The sequence below is a fragment of the Typopeltis vanoorti genome, chromosome 19 (genome assembly GCF_054136105.1).
Source record: "Typopeltis vanoorti isolate ZY-2024b chromosome 19, IOZ_Tvanoo_1.0, whole genome shotgun sequence".
Lineage (NCBI taxonomy): Eukaryota > Metazoa > Arthropoda > Arachnida > Uropygi > Thelyphonidae > Typopeltis > Typopeltis vanoorti.
The window spans coordinates 6,851,428-6,871,256 of NC_143567.1; the positions used below are offsets into that span (position 1 = coordinate 6,851,428).

The 19,829-nt window shown below is 38.2% G+C and overlaps 1 protein-coding gene across 1 annotated transcript in view; it reads right to left on the reverse strand.

Annotated features, from left to right (window-relative positions):
* The window catches only part of LOC150095835 (uncharacterized), an 83,029-nt gene that overhangs the window by 13,883 nt on the left and 49,317 nt on the right, over positions 1-19,829 (reverse strand). Inside the window, exons 6-9 of the mRNA XM_090408856.1 lie at positions 16,346-16,494; positions 13,571-13,682; positions 12,608-12,696; positions 11,437-11,667 (exon numbers count right to left, since the gene is read on the reverse strand). Coding sequence (XP_090264982.1) covers positions 11,437-11,667; positions 12,608-12,696; positions 13,571-13,682; positions 16,346-16,494 — 581 coding nt within the window. The remainder of the gene's footprint in view (positions 1-11,436; positions 11,668-12,607; positions 12,697-13,570; positions 13,683-16,345; positions 16,495-19,829) is intronic.

Consider the following 19,829-nt stretch of genomic DNA (forward strand, 5'->3'; position numbering starts at 1 on the left):
TCATACCTCTTCAACAGGAGGATGCAAGTCACAATCAATGAAACAGTCTCAACCCAAACGGAAAATCCTCGCTGGAGTTCCTCAAGGATCACTGCTAGCCCGATCCTGTTCAACATCTATATGGCAGACATCCCTCGAAATCCTCTCACATCTACCATCGCCCTTTATGCAGATGACACGGCTATTCTAGCCAGATCTCGCCAACCATATCTCGTTGCCAAAAAACTACAAGACACCATCCTGAATCTAGAAAAATGGTTTAAAGACTGACAACTACAATTAAACCCTCAGAAAAACAAAACGATACTCTTCACAAGAAGACGAGCATCCCCCAAAGGAGACATCACCTTGTTCAACTCTAAAGATTCCGGGAAAACTGAAGCAAAATACCTCGGAATACTTCTCGATAAACGATTATGCTTCAACAGCCACATCAAGAGCACATGCACTAAAGCTTCAAAAGTTATCGTCCAGATATACCCCTTGATCAACAGACACAGCAAACTAAGCTCAAGAAACAAAATTCTACTGTACAAGACAGTGATCCGTCCCACAGTTGTATACGCCTCCCCAGCCTGGAGCCATACCTTCAAGACAAACATCCTCAAGCTACAAAGACTACATGACAAATGCCTGCGAATGTATCCAAACCAACTAATACAGCAAGCCGGAAACTATGACGGTAATGACCACTGGAAACATAAAAGACCGAAAGCCATCCTAACACTCAACGACGAGTAACCATTTCTGCCCACTCAGGGCGAGCTCAAATAGCTCACAAATCTCTCCCATCACTGCTCCCGAAACAGACAACAGGGAATATGAAAAGCGTCAAGCTTCACCCTCTGCGCCATATATATATATATGTCCTGCGTCCTATCCTACACCTAGGAATAGAGGTAAGGATCGACCGTGAGATGCAGTGATTAATACCCTTGGAGGGTAATGAATGGCTATGCTATAGCCAATGAAGTTCTAACTGAGGCTTGGCTATTGCCCTCCTGCCATGATCAGAGCTTTTATAGTTCAATAACACCATATCCCTACACTCCTCTACAGATAACGGGGAAGGTGTAAAGCATTCTTGCTTCTCTCCTTTAAGCCAGTCCTTTTAAGGACACCTAGGAATGAGTGAATTGATACTTCCAGCGTAACAAATGGCAATGCTGTAGCCAATGAAATTTTAACTGAGGCTCGGCTATTGCCGTTACCCAGCCATGACTAGAACTTTTAGCTCAATAACACCCCATCCACACAGATTTTCTTCATTCAGATGACGGGATAAAGGGTTAAGGACTCAGTCCATCGCCCAGTCCTTTTAAGAACTTTAAGAACACCTAGAAATGGAGATCGACTGTGAGATGCGGTGATCAATACCCTTGGAGGGTAATGGATGGCAATGCTGTAGTCAATGAAGTTCTAACTTGAGGCTCGGCTATTGCCGTTACCCTCCTGCCATGATCAGAGCTTTAATAGCTCAATAACACCTTATTCTTACACTGTCCTCTTCAGATGACGGGGAAGATGAAAAGCATTCTTGCTTTGCCCCTTTAAGCCAGTCCTTATAAGGAAAAGGACAGCTTCTATTGGATAAGGAAATTCCAGAGCGTAACAGATGGCAATGCTGTAGCCAATGAAGTTTTAATTGAGGTTCGGCTATTGCCGTTACCCTGCTATGACCAGAGCTTATAGCACTATATTACGCTATCCATACATTTTCTTTACAGATAACGGGGAATATGAAAAACAGTTTTGCTTCACCCAGAAAAAAAAAGCTAAATAAAAACAACTGTGTATCGATTTTTTTAAGTTATGTAATGTGACAGAAAATAAATACAAGCAGGCTCGCTTGTATTTGAATCTCTCACCCAAGCCCGTGAGCTTATAGGCGATGGAACTTTTCTCAAGTCGTTTCAGACCTGCATTAAGCAAAGTGGTGGTTTTATATCGGAGATGAAATTCACCTGTCCTTAAAGGTTCGCACAAACATCCATCTCCACAACGGGACTCGAAACCTTTTGCAGGTAGATAGGTACGCCATCTACTCGGCCATCCAGGCAGGCAAAGTTTATTTCACTGATTGAATAATCTTTCCCTAAAACAATTTTCCCTTAAGTTCAATCTATTACTATCCCTCATTAGTATAAAACCATGTCCTCCACTACGAGATTCCCTTCACAGCTTCTATTTAATCCCTTTTCTTCGTCTCGCTCCTAAGAAAATCAAAGGTTTTCTGCATAACCCTAGCCAGTCTCATTGAAACGAGTCGATAGCGAATACGCTTTCCAACCCAGGATTCAATGGCATTGTGAGCATGGACGTTTGCGAAAGTCTGGGTGGTAGATGACTTTCACCATCTAGTGTGGGACCGCAAAGGTGCATAATGGGGACCTGCAACTGCTTGAAATATTTCCCAGTTTATTTAAATCATAAACCATGTACAGGTATCCCCTCGTTATACGCGATCTCACTTTACGTGTTTTCGTTATAACGCGATTTTAAAAAGCTCATTTAAGATATCGCAACAGATAGCAATTCCGCAGTCACTCTGTGCGTGGTCACGTGACTTTGTGCCCACACCGCTTTGACAAGGCGGCATCGTGCTGCATATCGGTCTCAGAGAAGGTGTAGAACCAGTAAGCTCCATTGCTGGAGTCTTCTGCAACGTTTGTAGTCTTCTTCCAAGAGTAAATAACAGAGAAAAGCTACAACACTGGAGGGGAAATTAGAAGTTATAAAGAGGTATGAACGTAATGAGCGCACAGTCGACATAGTCAGAGCTACAGGAATTTCGGAATCAACTTTAAGAACAATAAGAAATCAACGTGCTGTTCCGCTATCCACCTTGATTATCCACGAAAAGTTTGTTTGATGATTTGAATGCCATAGATCCTGATCCTAAAGTACAATCTTTTGCTGCAAGTGCTGGGTGGTTTGAACGTTTCAAGGTGCGACATGGATTCCATAATCTCAAGCTGACTGGCGAGGCTGCGGGAGTCGATGTTGTTGCTGCTGAGAACTTTCCAGCAAAATTTCTAAGTGTAATTCAGGAACATGGTTATTCGCCTCAGCAAGTGTTCAATCTCGACGAAATTTGTGTTTTGTTTATAAGTTTAAACAATTCATTCATTAAAATTTCTTTTGCTCACAGGTGTAAAGTTTCATTTTTTTATCCTTCTGAAGAAACCCCACCATGCTAAATTCAACTCACTTTACGCGATTTTTTATAGAACCAATTAATCGCGTAAAGCGAGGGACACCTGTGTAGTAATAATGGGTTTATAACCTTCGTGGGCGGAATTCATATATATATATATATATATATATACACAGAGTGGCCATAAATTAACTTCCCCTCTTCGGAGGCATCTGTAGCTAAAACCAATAAACGGAATGAGACCAAATTTTATATTGAGACTTTCGAAGGCATGGGGAGATGAATTCCGCGAAAAAAAAGATTTAGTACCAAAAGTCGCCGACAGGGGAAATTTTGGCTCTTGCGGAACCGAAAACAAGCGGATAGTTACAATAAAGGCAGATAAAATGGAATAATAACATTCGACGGTGTAAGCGACTGCCGCGTCACTCATTACATGAGTGACGTGGCTGGATATGTGGAGCGTTACAATGACAATAAGAATAACAATAATTAAACTAAAACAACAACTTGCGAGAGACACAGAAATTAATGTAGTGATTGAACTCACAGGAAATAATGTATTTTTTGGACCAGTACTGGTCCCCTGTGTCGTCGAACACCGCAATAGCAACGTCTGTTACTGTCTCTTCTTGCACTGCTTTCCGTCCTCTGCCAGGTCTAACTCCTGGTGATCCAGTTTCTTCAAACTTCTTAATCATAGCTCTCAGTGCTACAGCTGACATAGGACCTGTACGCAGGTTATGAAGCCTTCTAAATTCCCGAAGGGCCACACGGCATTGCACTATTTAAGGTAAAACAACTTAACAAGTAAAGCACGCTGAGGCAAGGAAGGATGCATATTGAGCACAATTCGTCAGTCATTCGAATAACTGCCTGAACGTTCCCAATCCCTTTCTAAGTGGAATTGGTGACGCTGCTGTCACTTACGCACAGTAAAATTTGCATACCTGCGTGTACTGCAAATATTTGAACGCTTTAGGCTCCGCCAGCGCCAAAATTTCCACTATCGACGACTTTTGGTACTAAATCTTTTTTTCGCGGAATTCATCTCCCCATGCCTTCGAAAGTCTCAATATAAAATGTGGTCTCATTCCGTATATTAGTTTTAGCTACAGATGCCTCCAAAGAGGGGAAGTTAATTTATGGCCACCCTGTACATATGTTAAAGATACCAAGCAATTTTATAAACTTGGTTTTAATCCTTTTTCTCAAGTCAGCAAACAAGCAGGTAAGTCAAGCTTGTGCCTGAAGTATATTCAGGTCTGAGGACTCGTAGTAAAGGTGGAGTAAGTTCTTATCACTTTCCTTAGTATCTCCCATAATGCAAAGCACATCTCCTTGCAGACATCTATGATGCTATGCAAGATAAAAAAAAAAAAACTTTCTACATCTTTCTCTCATTCTGAGATTTTCATTTAATAAGGTCAAAGCACCTTGTGGCAACTCGTATAGGAAAATATAAGTTCTGCATTTCTTCAACCTTGGTATCACCGCCTCTGGGTCTGGCTCCCACTGATGTGCTTTTGTGCAGAAGTGGTCCTTTTCCTTGAGGTATGAAAGGCTCTGCTTGGGGTTGGTTTTTGCCTGTCTCTGGGTGGGGCCACCGCTGAGATTATGGCTCTTTCTGGTGGTGGGATGAGCCTGCCACTGGGTAGAGTCAACGCTGAGCAGTTCTTTTTGGTGACGGGGTGAGCCAGTTACTGAGTGGAACAACGCTGAGTTGGACGGTCCTTCGGTCACTCGTAGGGAGTGGTCGGGGGGACCGCCTATTTTTTACAGAGGTCTTTACACAGCACCTCAATGAAGGTCGAAAGCGGTCTGGGTAGTGGCCCTTCCCTTAATGCATAGCATGTCCGCAAGGAGATGTGCTTTGCATTATGGGAGATATTAAGACAAGTGATCAGAGCGTATTCCACCTTTACCACGAGTTGACTCCGACCTGAAAATACTTCACGCGCAAACTTGACTTACCTGCTTGTTTGCTTACTCGGGAAGAAGGATTAAAACTAAGTTTATAAAATTGCTCGGTATCTTTAACACACACACACACACACACACACACACACACACCGCTAAAACAACCCAAATTATTTATTAGGAAATTAATTGAATTTTATTTTATGAAATAATTTGTGAAGTAAAAAGTCAACTCGGAACGTAGTTCCCCATTATGCTCTTTCACCTTCGTTTACTTATTGGTGTGTGTGTGTGGGGGGGGGATGCACTTGCCCTTTTCCGGTCGACTAGAACTTCCTCTCAGTCTAATGATGATGTCCTCATTACAAAAACTCTCTCTCTCTCTCTCTCTCTCTTGGTACAACATGATGGAATATATCCCCGGAGCCTTATTAAGCTTCATAAGCGATTTTTTTCCCCGATAATTCTTAAAATATCTTCACCATAAAACCAAAACCCTGATTTAATGCATCAGCCATCTCGGTTTAGCAATAAAATTCTTCGCGTTATCTGTAGAGGACCAGTGCGATTTATACATTTTATTTTTGATATTAAACGTGCATTTCCTTCTTTTTTCCTTAGCACTTAGCTAAATCTTTCGTATAAATATTTTACAATTATCGCAGCCAAACAAATGCCCCTAATATCTATTACCATCCGAAGTCAATACCTTTAGCCTTATATGCTGTATCAGATTGGTTCATTATTTAATTTTTATTTATTTCATTTATTATTATTATTTTATTTTTATTTTCTGAGTGATAGCTCTTTAACAGGAATAAAGATGTGGGCTGCCGATTTATAATTCTTTTAACTGGTAAATTCCCATTTATTGACCTTTTAACGGCTTTGGTAATTTCCTCTTTGAAAATGAAAACCCTTTGGTGTCGTAGAGAGCCTCCGTAGCTCAGTCAGTATAGACGAAGCCCTTTGGTCGGAAAGACCTGGGTGCGATTCCCGTCAGTGGCGTGAGGAACTTTTATCTGGTCTCTTTCGACTAAAGGTGAGTCAGCCGGTCTCGTATGGAGGTAGGGTTTTTTTTAACCAGGAAACTCGGGTTTTTCGTCCCCCAGAACAGGCAAACCGGCCCTGTGAACACACATGGATTATAATCATCAATACGTGACAACCATATGCCGGGGGGGGGGGGTAAGCAATACCATCTAAAAATCTCACCAGGATTACTTAGCGAGCAAAGCCTACAAAGTCACCTACGGTCGGAAACGACCGAAAGGGAAAACAGCACACATTTCACTGTAGAAACACTGTGATCATTACCTTCGCGTGTGTTTGTAACCAGAAGATTAACTGGATAGTGACTTCGTATCAGCTTCCGTGTATTTCCTCCTCTTGTTACATATTATATGTTTATGCCAAAAAAAAATTATCAACAGATAGAAAAAAAAATCGACAGTGAGATAAATATCCGTGCAAAATCGTATTAATATCAGGGGAATTGAAAGTTCATCCATTAACCGTTCTTTGGTGACCCACTTCATATCTAATAAATCCTCAATTTAATTAAACCGCTATTCAGTCACAATTCCCCCCCCCCCCCCACGGCTAAAATAAATACCTTACTGTCACGCCAAATGGATCCAGATAAACACATTTCAGTAAATCTAAAGTTAGCCTTTTCTTCTCCAAGTTCAGCAGGCGATACTCTTTTAGCCCCAACTCTTCAAAAATCGGTGAACAAACCACTTTCACAACTCCGTCCGCCTCGCAACATTACTGAGGTTAACGCATTCGCATAGAGTAGTAGATAGGAAGCGATGTTCGTACAAAATCCACGAATTTCACTTCAAAATCAGAAAAAGATTCCACGGATGAGAGAAACCGAAATGAGATAAAAACCGGAGGGGGGGGGGGTGACGAAAAGCACAATAAAAGAAATCGCGAAAACGTAGTACGCCAATCACGAGATTGATCATTTTGCTTACGTAATCACATTGAAGGATAATCTCGTACGTGTTTTACATGTCTTGTCTGTTTGGTCAAAAAAGTCCTCAAACAGTCAGAAATTGGGCCACCGATCCTGAACACATTTTATTAAGATTTATTTCGAGCTATTTTATTTTTGATTAAAGTTTCTTCACACGTGATCACACTGCGGCCATTTTATACACTGCACGTCTTATACATGGCAGAAGAATAGAACGTTTTGAAGCGAGGGGGAGGGAGAATTAAAGAAAAGAAACATACTTGACATTCACGTGGAAGAACTTCTCTGGACTTCATTATCTTAGACACAATACAGAAAAATACGCAGAATACCAAATACTGCAGTAAATAGAATGGGATACATCCGGGCTTCTTCAAAACATTTAATTTAATATTTTAAAACATTTTATATATCGGATAAAGAGTAGAGCTCAAAGCGGCAAGTTGGGAATTTTTTAAGTCACCGATTTACAATCAGAGGTTGATTCAGAGATGTAAAAATTGCCTCAGAATCAAACAATAAAGATATTTAATTTGTTGTGTGCTTCCGATTCAAAACGAGGTAAAAATATCATTTTTATTGCTGTAATTTTGTCTTACAGATTTGTATTACAGTGGATCAGCAACAAAAACATTAAATCCGGCAGTTTGAATTCCGGCAGTTAAACTGCCGGAATTCAAACAGCGAACGCATCAAGTGTCAAGTGGAACAGTCGTGACGTCCAGTTAGTGTGAACAAATGCGAAAAATAATAGTCAGTTTATATGATGCACACTTCATCTCTATTTCATTCAAATACGTTTTCGTTATAATTAAGGATGTTATAATGGAAATTATGATTGAGGATATTATGGATCCATCCATATTTTATAGCCCAATATAAAAAAGAATCTTAGGAAAGTTTCCCTGGTATGCACTGCTTAAAGGACAGCGAGCTCGGCCCAGGAGCCCCTATGTTCGTCTGTTATTAGTGCTCAAATTAGGTTTCACTGGCTTCACAGCTGTTTCGAACCTGTTGGTTCTCATCACAAACCGAGAGTGAAAAAAAAAACTCTCAGTACCATAACATTCCTGTCAGAAAATGAAATTCATCACAAGGGGGCCCTTGGTAGGTGCATAAACAGATTATTAAAACATAGAACCGAAGGTCTTACTGAGAATGTTTGCTGTCTGGATTTATGTGTAGTTTCTGAAGAGAACCAACAAGTTCGAAACAGCTGTCAGGCCAGTGAAACGCATTTTAAGCATTAATAATAGATGAAGATACTGGCTCTTGTGAAGAGCTCGTCTCTTTAAATTATTATTATTATTCGGCAATAAAATATTGCTGGATCCGTAATATCCTCCATTTTAATATCTTAATTATGCCAAATTGAAGTCTTTTAGCTCTATATTTTAGTAACTTAAATTATATATATATATATATATATATATATATATATATATATATATATTGTGACACTTTATTACAAATTTATGCAAAGCAACTAAACAAATAATGAAATATCAATATTTGAGGAGAACGACTACCGAAGATTAATTTTTATATGCAGGATGAACAAATGAAAAGAATAAAAACTTAAAAGAAAGTCCGAAATAAATAACATGCTGTAATTTATTGACTGCAAATAACCCGAATATGACGTTATTTCGTATTAAATTTGTCAAATAACACTCCGGAATCGATTCGACAGAAATAAGTTGAGTCCTAACTAGCTGCAGCATAATCAGAGAAGTAAACAATAATGGAGGATGCAATCATGAATCAGTAAAAACTAATTTTTTAATGTTATTGATATTATTGATATATTAATGTTTAATGATATTATTGTTTATAAGCTTGTGTAGCTCAGTGGAAGTGATGTTTACATCTATAGCACTAAGCTGCCAGATGAAAGTTCTAAGTTCATTTCCAATTGCCATCTAGAGGAACCTTCTTCCTAAGACTTTCTTCGATTAGTTCCTCAATTAGTCTATCAAGTGAGATTTTTCTTCCAGAATCTTGGTTTTTTTCCCTCCCATACACTCAAGAATATCGGTCGCTGAAGCAACACTATTTCAGACAATAACGTATTCTGCTATGGTTGGGGAACACGAGATGGCAGCACTTGTCATTCGCCTCTTTCGCTGAATGCACTTAAAATTAGTGATAACTGGTCCAAGACTATCTCTGATTGGCTACGAGTGCAGACTGAACTGCCCACTCAGTCTCCAAAAGCTAAACAGAGCTAATACGGCCTCGCCTACTTCCTATAAAGGAATAAAAGGCGTTAGTGGATTTGGAACTATTCTATAAATTTTTTGAAAAAAAAATGAATTAAAATAAAAAAAAGCTAAGAGAAATTCTACAATTTAAACGTTCTTAGAATGCGATCTTCTTTGCGAATATTGAAGATGCAAACAATCTTATTTCTAAGTAAATACTCCGTATTAAAATTGGTGTTTTAAGATGGACGCAAACCGCATTGTAGACTAAGTGGTTTTTGATCTAAACGCATATCAGAAATCCATTGTAAACGTGTCATTATTTTTTTTCTTTTTTTTGAAAGAAGCCTTAACGGTTTTCTAATGAACTGTTAAAAGTACGGCACCAATTTACACAGTGGCGCTGTTGTTGCATTTAATTTTCCCATTATAGAATTCGCCTTCGAGAAAGGTGTCGCTGCTCTCTCTCATCCGTATTCGAATTGTCTTCATTTTCTAATCTAATGGCCATAATGATGTTCTTCAGAAATACAACGCAATTAAAAAAAGTAAACGAGCGGGTTTTAGGCGCGTATCAATAATTGATGTTTTCTGCGTGTGTGCACACCGAAAGGAAGCAAAAATAATGAGTGCATAGCCGGAAGGCGCTTTTAAAAATTTCCTTCTTATGAGCATTCCATCGCCACTTACCTTTAGATTAGATTTAAAAAAAGGAAATTTTTTTTTTATGAAAATGTACATAAAAGGTAATTAGAAACTGCTGATGAAGTTTCGTAATTAATTTCAGAGCGACGACAGGTTTGGAATCCATCACGGCTTCCATGACGGATTCAGTCACTCAAAAAAATAAAAGACAAAGAAGAGCTGTGGGCGCAGTATACCCAAAAAATTCCACACGAATGTCGCTGATCTGAGATTCGATCCCTACTGAAATGGGAATCGAATTTTTTAAACTTTTTTAAAACTGCTTTTTTACACTTTGACGTCATTTAAGAGCGAAATCAATGGACCGTCTTACCAATACTGTCATTTGATTATTAAATCCGAAATAGCTAAGATTTTGAAGCCAGTATATTACGTCTGTTAACTGCGCGTGTTCTTCTGACCGGAATGTCTATTTTGCTGAAGATGCAAACCTTTCCTCCGCTGCACGAGACCGTCTAACTACCTTCGAAACTTGCTGCATTTTCAAGGGCGAGTTCATATACGAAGTAGGCCACCGCGTGGCTCATTTGGGTTTAATGAACTTCAACATAACCTTTGTTGGCTTTAATGATATCATTCGTGCTTTTCTACGTTATATTAAAAAAAGGCCTACGATTTTGTTGAAGAGTAATATTATGGCTGCTTTGTTAAGTAAATTACATGTTTTTTTTTTAGAAGTTGATTAATATAAGAACCTACAATGAATTTTATTTCCATGATGAATAATACGATTCCTCATATGAAATAAATGAGCTCTGAGCCGGAGATCCATTTGGTTGCTCAGGCTCATGAACTAGCTCATATTTAGAGGAGGGCATCGCGTGAGATTCCTTCTTCCACACGCAAAGGTGTGTTAAGGTGGGGTGCAGTATGAAGGGAGGGTAGCCACAGCCGATAATTTTTATTGCTTTGGGTTATTGAACGCATTTTGGCTTTGACTTTCTTTTGGATAGTCGGACTACGTAAGGCTTATATCAAGAGAAGGTGTGCAATTCTTACCTTGAGACAGAGTTCCGCTGCTCTAATTGAAAATTCGATACGGACCGCATTACATTTCATTATTTCGATTATTAGGAAAACACAATTTTTTTTTTTCGAGAAAGTAGACCATCAGTGCGCGTAGCGGGCTAATATGCAATATTCAGTGCGCATATTTAATGACAATACCATTGACAAAATATTTCTCGCAAGGAAGTAGACGTTGTTTGTTCCGCCGAATGACAGAAGAAAATTCACTCGGAATTAACACCGGAAATCTGTAGACGGAATCCCCACCACCTCGGAGTGTTGCCGAACAAAAACGAGGTCGCAACACGGCAGCAAAGTGATACATGGACCCGCTGAGCGAGAAGCGGAACAAGTACAAGTTTCTTTATTTCCGTGCTTTCACTCGACAAGCCTGCGTTAGTGATCGTGAAGGAAACTAATCTGTAACCCCCCCCCCCCACACACACACACACACTCACCTCTTTCTGCTTGGTGGCAGCTCCCTCCCCCGATGACCAGGACCGAGTTTGTCTAAAGCGAGCCCTCTTCGAATCTCTGCTGGTGGCAGAAAGGGGACCGCCCACTTGCCACTTAGCTCGATGTAGTTCGGTCTGTAGCAGCATCACCGACACGTCCCTGTGGAGCAGTTCCCAACGGAGGTGACACACCTGTCGTGTACGTTCCGCCAACGTCTCCTCGACGTCTCGAGCCTAAAAGAAAAAAAAAAAAAAAAAAAGACATAAATACACAGCTCGAACGGTAATAAAATATCGTACGTGCGTCTAATTTGCACACGACACCTCGGGGTTAGTGAGCCAATTGTTTGTTTTTCCGTGGACAGCGGCGCGAGACCGTGTACCGTAAATTTCACTGTAAATCGCGTTGCTCTTTCAGGCGATGCTTTGGTTGTAGGGGATGTCTGAAATCCAGCAAATCATGTTCGCTAGCAAAAGCAATAAAATAGTGCTTCGCTCTCAAAAAAAAAAAAAAAAAAACTGTAAGCTATTTCTGTTTTGCTGAGAATTTTATGAACCTTTTTTTTTTTTTTTTTGCTAGCGTTACGGTTATTGTTTCCGTGCATGAAGAAAGAATCGTATGAATTCGCACTACATACGAACGTTTCCATATTTATTTAGTATTTAATACATTTAATATTTGAGATGTGTGGCTCGTCTCAATTTTCGTTTAAATCCGACTATTTTAAGAACAAAATTCAAAAAGGTTCACTTATCTACTGCCGAATGACAGTGGATAAAATGATTTCAATTGTTGTGATAACAACTGTATTGTTATGGAGATGATAATGAGCTATTACAACAATGCTATTAGTACTCAATTCCTTTTCACGTGAGACTGTTTCCAATCATTTGCTTACTCGTGCGCAGGCTTTTCACGATGCTGTGTCACAAGATAATTGAGTCATTAAAATATATTAATTTTCACAGCTGATCAACACACGATTATTAATAACTTTGCTTGCAACTTTGAAATACATATTTCTGTTTATTAATTTAGGAATAGATGGCCAATTTAATATCATTAATGTGCGCGCGTGCATCCTTGCGCTTGAGAAATATTAGCAAATGCATTCATAGTTTGGATATTGTAAATTCCACGTGTTGCCGCGAGTCCACCAGCGGCATCACTCACCTGCTGAACCACTTGGGTAGAAAGTTCCTGAATCCTCTTCATGCTGTCGTGATCACACTCCATTACCGTTTTCCACTTCCGTCGATGACCTGGAAATAAAACAGGGAGATTTAGTGTGTGCGGGGTGTGTTTACGATAAACTCCAAGAAGGCGTAGCTTTATTAGAAAAACTGTTGCAACAACACAACGAAACTAAAGAGGATTTTTTTTTTAATCAAAAACGATGCTTGGAAATATTTTGGCACTCAAGAGAAAGAGGGAGAGAGAGAGAGAGAGAGAGAGAGCTAAGTGTTACAGGAAGAATAAGAGTTCTTCTACTTCAGCGGTAAATGAAGTAGAAGAACCCTTCAGTGAGTAGATGAACTTCCATATATTGTTGTTGTTATCGACCAGATTATCACCTTGGCAACCAAAGTCACATTCAGTATTCTTTCAAAATAAATTTACATTTCCACGTTCTCATGTGATAATGTTCATTTTCCATTGTTGTTGATTTTAACTTTGTGATTCTGAACAGTGCGCATGTGCATTGTTTGCTATAGAGATTGTTTGAGATGCTGCTGTTTCGGATTTGTCTATTATTTATTGCTTTTTTTATGCAAGGATGTAAGCCAGATTATTGCCCGGACTAAGTACAGAATAAGATTCAAATAGGTAAGGCTGAATTTAAGTAGAGGATTTCGGCAACCGCCTAAAAAATCGTGTCTAAAAGTGTAAGTTATTGAGTGGTGAAAAAGTTAGGAATCTATTGTGAGCTCATAATGCCCCTAGTAAGCCGTTCGTTTTCCTTCATTTGCTAAATGGCACAACCCTTCGATAGACCCCGTACATTAATTTGAATACAGAGCGGTTTATTTTGGAATCTCTCTACGAAGCTTCTTTGTCGATTTCTGTTAGCAAACGAGGTTGTATTTGGTTACGTTTTTCTTGAATTAAAAAAGCTTTCTGTTAAAACGTTCTCACCATCATTTTCCAAGCCAGAATCTGTTAATCCAATCTCCTGCAACTCTCTCATCTTCTGCATGAGATCGTCTGAGAGTTTCGCTTGTTGCTCGCTGTGGTAGCGAAAACTATCCTGTGAAACAAAAAAAAGCCCAAATTAGATCACAGATAGTGAAGATAATAAATTAAATAGTAAATACACAGTACATTTGTATTGACTGTGTTTGAACATAAAATTGGAAATAACATTGATTTTTCAACTAGGAAAAACTATTATCCGAGTCTGTTCAGAACAGATGATGTTGTTTGAACGTAAAAGCATGTTTGCAAGTGTGTCAGATGCCATAACACACACACAAAAAAGGCGGATAGATTGAAAGGCAGCCAAACAGGGCTAGTTTATACGAAGAGCATTTTCGCCATTCTTTTCTTTGATATTTCACCTCCCTCTTTGCCGAGAGGCCAACAAGCGTTCGACAGAACCACGAGGGTGTTTTTAAATCACAGTACGAATAATAATAATAAAAAATTCCTGTCACAGAAGGAAACAAAAGCGAAAGATCAAACGATTTTAGCGTCCTTTTGTGAGACGCAAAAAGGAAGAAACGAGAATGCTTTGCAATCGTTCATTTCTGTCCGGCAGGGAGGTGTCAGATGTCAGAGCTTTCACGTACACAACAAGGCCAGAATGTTTCTTGAACTCGAGAATGGCTTGCACATATTTTTTGTGTAGCTTTAAGGCTGACACGTGCTGTTCTGGTGGTGGCATCACGAGATGTATGAGAACAGGCAGCAGACGAACTGCAGCGCTCTCTATTCTCCAAATTGAAAAATAGTATCTTTCAAAGAGCTCCTCTCTTTTTTTAAACCTACTAACAATTAACGCTCGTGATTCGACTCGTGGTTGCACGAAATAGAAAGTTGATTGGCATCGCTTAGTTATGTAACAATGCTTAGCACGTGACCTGTATGACGCATGTACAAATATATGAGGAAATGGAAAACTGATTTGAGATTTTTTTTGTTTGTTTGTTTCCAAACCCGATTTGTTCATTAACAAACACGCTAGTGAGAACACAGCAGCAAATGGAAGTCTATAGTTTTATTTAAGCTATTTTTAACTGCAAAATATGTTGACATTCAGATTTACGGAAATTTATAGCTGAATCATTACACTGACGCGCCTCGATTTGGTCAAAATTTGTTTTAATTTGTTAGCAGAGAAAGATCTTGTGTACCAGAACAGCACAAAATCCTTTTAGCATTTATGAATGCAACTTCGCTTGTAATTTACTGCATTTAAATCAACGCAATTCCCTCGACGCATTCGAAGCAGCAACATCGGTTTGAGCACATTAAATAGAGGGATTTATTCTTGAAAAAAAAAACACATTAGCCTATGTTTAGACATTTACCGGAGTCGAATTTAATAACGACTTTTAATTAACTAACAGAGTAGATGTACACGCACGTGGAAGGATGCTGCGGATGAGCTTTGAATTTCGATTTCGCCCAAACAGATTGCTTGCTTCGTAATTTTCCGAATTATTTTGCGTACTTTCATAATTGAGTTTGCCAGGTAATGACAAACTGTGATGTGATTAAGTAGAACTTCAATTAAAACTCACCGTATCAAATATTTTGGAGCATTTGCTTCTTTATGATATTTATCTCGCAGATAAATCTCACATTGTTGATTAAGTAGAGAGTGGATATTTATTACTGTTCTCAAAACTGACACTGAGATTTATTTAGTTAGAGGCTTAGTGCTGTGAAGTACATATTGCTTAAGGTGTGTGTGCCACGGTGCGACTGGCGTGGACTGCGAGTTGCCTTGATATTGCTTTCTGAAAAGAAAGCTACTTCATATTAACTTTTTCTCCGCCGCAGAAACCAAAGAAACTTGAATACATGATTATCGTCTAATTCCTAAGCGACAATTTCCAATAGCAGATCTTTAATGAATAATTATCAATTTAAAATATTAGTGTATTTTTTAATTAATTAGAATTTTAATAATTTTAAGAGTCTCTTCAAAATAAGCAAAAGAATTGCATTTATTATATATATTCTGTTTATTTTATATATAAGGAATTCTTTTCTCAGAAGGAGTTTCGTTTTTTATTCCGTTAAATTCCAAAATATTTATATCTGCTTAGTTCAGATACGGTAATATGTTTTTTTTGTGTGTGTTTTAATTCGAATGATAATAAATATCGTCTATTGTTATTATTTTACAAATTATAACTGAACAGTAGAAATACGAAATAATTGTGATATTTCTTGTGTGTGAAATTTGCAATCCAGAGCGTGCTTAAAATATTGTTGACAATATGATTGCAGATTAACTCGAAAGTGCGTTCTGATAACAATGCCGACTACTCATATGGGAATAATAGAAAAATGCCACAATACCTCAGTCGTTAAGCTGTACATTACACGGAACTCGAAATGAATAGGAAAAAATCGAAAAAATTTCTTTTTTTTTTTTAATGTATGCGTTCGTGAATTTTCCCAAATCATGTGAACAACGAATAAATTTACGCACAATTCCATTTTGAATTTCAAAATTGAAGTTTTTCCTGGAATTACAAATGTAATTTATATTTTCTGTTTTATAATTCTTGCTTTGTTTGTTTATTGAGTGATCGCTACACGATCAGTGATTTATTCTGTACTTAAGAGCTTTCCGCTACATATACAGATCACGAAGGCGAAGGATTTCCTGCAATTCAAGTTTTCGAATGAAAAAAAATCAATTTTCTTAAGACAAAGAATCGAGAATTGAATTCATACCTCCAGTGCATCTCTGTCGTTTTTCAGTTTGTCGCTACACTGTTGAAGTTCTTCGATGCGAGACTTCAGTTCCGAAATGAGACGCAAGGATCCTTGCAGATCACGCGGTTTGGACATGTGGATTTCCCAAAGGCGCTCTCGGTATTTCTCTATATAAAAAAAAAACTTTGTTAAGTAACGCAAGAAATATAAAGGCGATGGCAATCAGTGGACTTCACTGGGGTTAACGAGTGAAGTCCACTTAACTAGGCTTAACCAGTGGGGTTAACCTTACGGATGAGTTTGGTCGTAAATAGCTGAGATTACATAATCTTAAACATGGAAACCATAACCCATCAATAACAAATTCGATTGGCTTGAAAGTCCTTGGTTGGAATATTTTAGAATTTACCAACTGAACCCATAATTTAAAAAAAACACTTTTGATTTACAATTTGCATAGTAAGGTGGGTCGTTCTATAAGGCGACAGGGGGTTTCCACGGGGTCTGTAGATTGGTAGGGTGATGATAAGTGGGATAATGATGATTTAGATTAAATTCTATTAAACTTCGAACCTATGAATCCGTTTCGAGGGAAAAAAGCATTCCAATGACCATCTTTATTTCCGTATGATAGTAAATTTGCATGGTAAGTCTTGAATAATCAATTAAAAACTGTAGGTTATTTTATTCATTTAAAATTTATAAATAAAGAAAAAATACGCTGTCCTATCTTCTTTAACTCGCTCCTGTATTCCGCTGAATTTTATCACGTGAGATCATCTCCTATCCTCCTGCTTCTTGCCTTGCTTACGGTAAAGTTGTGAATTTTTCATCTACCGACTCTTCTACAGACTTGTTTCCGACTCCTAAGAGAACTAAAGAACAGTTTCCATGCCACATTTTCCAAAATTTATAACTGGAAATGAATTATAGAAAAATTCTCTACACTGCTTCACGTACGTTCTCTATCCTGTATATACGCTTTAGTAAATTTATTATGCACGACTTAATTGTATAACAATAATCAATGACACAGAATATATTATACGCAGTGTTTAAAACGTCCAGGTTATTTTTTGTGATTGCTGAAAAAATAGTTAACTGTTTATTTCTGTTATATTAAATAAAGGTACTTTGTCATTTTTTTAGTGTGTGTTTAATGCTATAAGTGGGCTCAATTTCAATTTTAAAATTGAAAACTATGTTTTCAATTTTAAAATTGAAAACATAGTTTCCAAGGTACACACATATGCATAATTTTAAAGTTTTTTAAATTTAATAAATAATTCTGGGCATTATTTATTTATTAATTATTATTATTTATTTTATTTATTTATTATTATTATTATTTTTTTGGCTAGATGGGTTAAGCAAGAATGGTTTTCATATTCCCCGTTATCTATAGAAGAAAATGTGTGGATGGGGTGTTATTGAGCCATCTGTTACCCTCTGGAGAAAAGTACCCCCTCCATTTCACGCTCAACAAATTAATTCTTATAGTTCTTATAAGAACTGGGCGATGGACTGAGTCCTTGACTCTTTATCCCGTCATCTGAATGAAGAAAATCTGTGTTATTGAGCTAAAAGCTCTAGTCATGGCTGGGTAACGGCAATAGCCGAGCCTCAGTTAAAACTTCATTGGCTACAGCATTGCCATTTGTTACCCTGGAAGTCCTAAAAAGGACTTTCTCCACTCTCTCAAATTATCAACAAATTAATTATAGTCCTTATAAGGACTGGCTTAAAGGGGCGAAGCAAGAATGGTTTTCATCTTCCCCGTTATCTGTTGAGGACAGTGTAGGGATAAGGTGTTATTGAGCTATTAAAGCTCTGATCATGGCAGGAGGGTAACAGCAATAGGCGAGCCTCAGTTAGAACTTCATTAGCTACAGCATTGCCATCCATTACCCTCCAAGGGTATGGTGGTATATATAATATATAATATGCGTAATTAACAAATTAATTACGTATATTCACAAAATGCATATCTTATTTATTATAAACGCATTTTACTGTTGCACGGATATTCTACTTATCATGAAAGTATTTCATTATTCCCTATATGTTTCGTTGAATTCAAACATATTTTATTTATTGCTATATATTTATTAATATTTTTTATTTTTAGATTTATTTCCACGTTACAAAACAAAATTTGCCAGTTGAACTCGTGGCAAGTTTTTTTTTATTCGTTGCCCCTGTATAAACATCTTCTCTGCAATGCGCACACGATATACGAGACAATTTGTGGGCGAGGATATTTACGATTTTCCCACCACATAAATAGTGAAAAGCAAACAGAGTGCGACAATTTGTAAAACGCAGCAGAACGTCAATACGCTCCAGTTTTAGATCCATCATTCCTTGCGCATAGAGAGCAAGTCATATTTTGTGCAGAAAGAGAGTGTCACTCAACTGCAAACGTACTGTCACCTCCGTATGTACACGTGGAAACCCGAAAGAGGAGCGAAACTTCCTTGAGATGTCTGCTCGGGTTTTTTACGACTCTAGATAAGTGATGTGACTGTCAGGCGAAGTGGAGCGTGACAGCGCTGTCTCTACGTTACGGCGAAACCACGTGGAGTTCTTAATTTGTAGAGTGGCCTCCTCTTGCGCACGCGCTACGTCCCTGGGCCTTGCGTTCGGATGACAGCCGTGTGCACCGGACAATTTATGCTGCGGACAACTTATAATAGAACGCTAATTACTTCCAAGTGTGAGGGCACGAGACCATCCTGATGCTCTCGCAATGGAGAGAGAGAGAGAAAGAAAAGATAAAAATTTATATAAGACGTATCCTCGAGCAGAGAGAGAGAGAGAGAGAGAGAGAGAGAATGTTTTATGGATCGACAATCAGAATATATACAAATCAGAGTACAAATGCGACGCTTTTGTGCGCATATTTTTAATCTCTGGTGGTTTTTTACAATTCTTGAAAGCCTTTTCGTTTTCAATAAACTTCAAAGGTAATTTGGATGCTTCTGTTTCGAGTTGCATTCGTTTTGTTTAGAGCTGAGTGACAGAATTATTAAAATCTCCTTCCAAATCTGTATTGTACGAATTTCTACCGATATAGTAGACATTAATAATATAGTCTGGAAAGGTAATGCCACAGATGATTTGCCAATTTCGAAATAGTTTATTAAATGTGTAAAAATGTCCAGAAATAAACTGCTCTTAATAAATATTACGTAGTCTAGTAGTGATATATGCTTATCTCGTCACCGGCTGAAGCGAAGCATTTTGTCCACATTTTGCATCGCAGATTGTCGATGACTATTCAAAGTTAACATTGAATAATGTGCTACATCCTGCTCACTTCATAACACTAGCGACTAATTATATCCATACATGTCGTTTTTACTCTTTGCAATTGCTTATCCTACTCCGTCAAATTTATTCTTCTTCTCCCTTCTACTTGTTAGGCCTACTGGCCTGTTACAGAGCTATCTTAAGCCCTTTTAAGTCGTACCCGTCCCGAGGATAAGGTGACTCGCCCCTA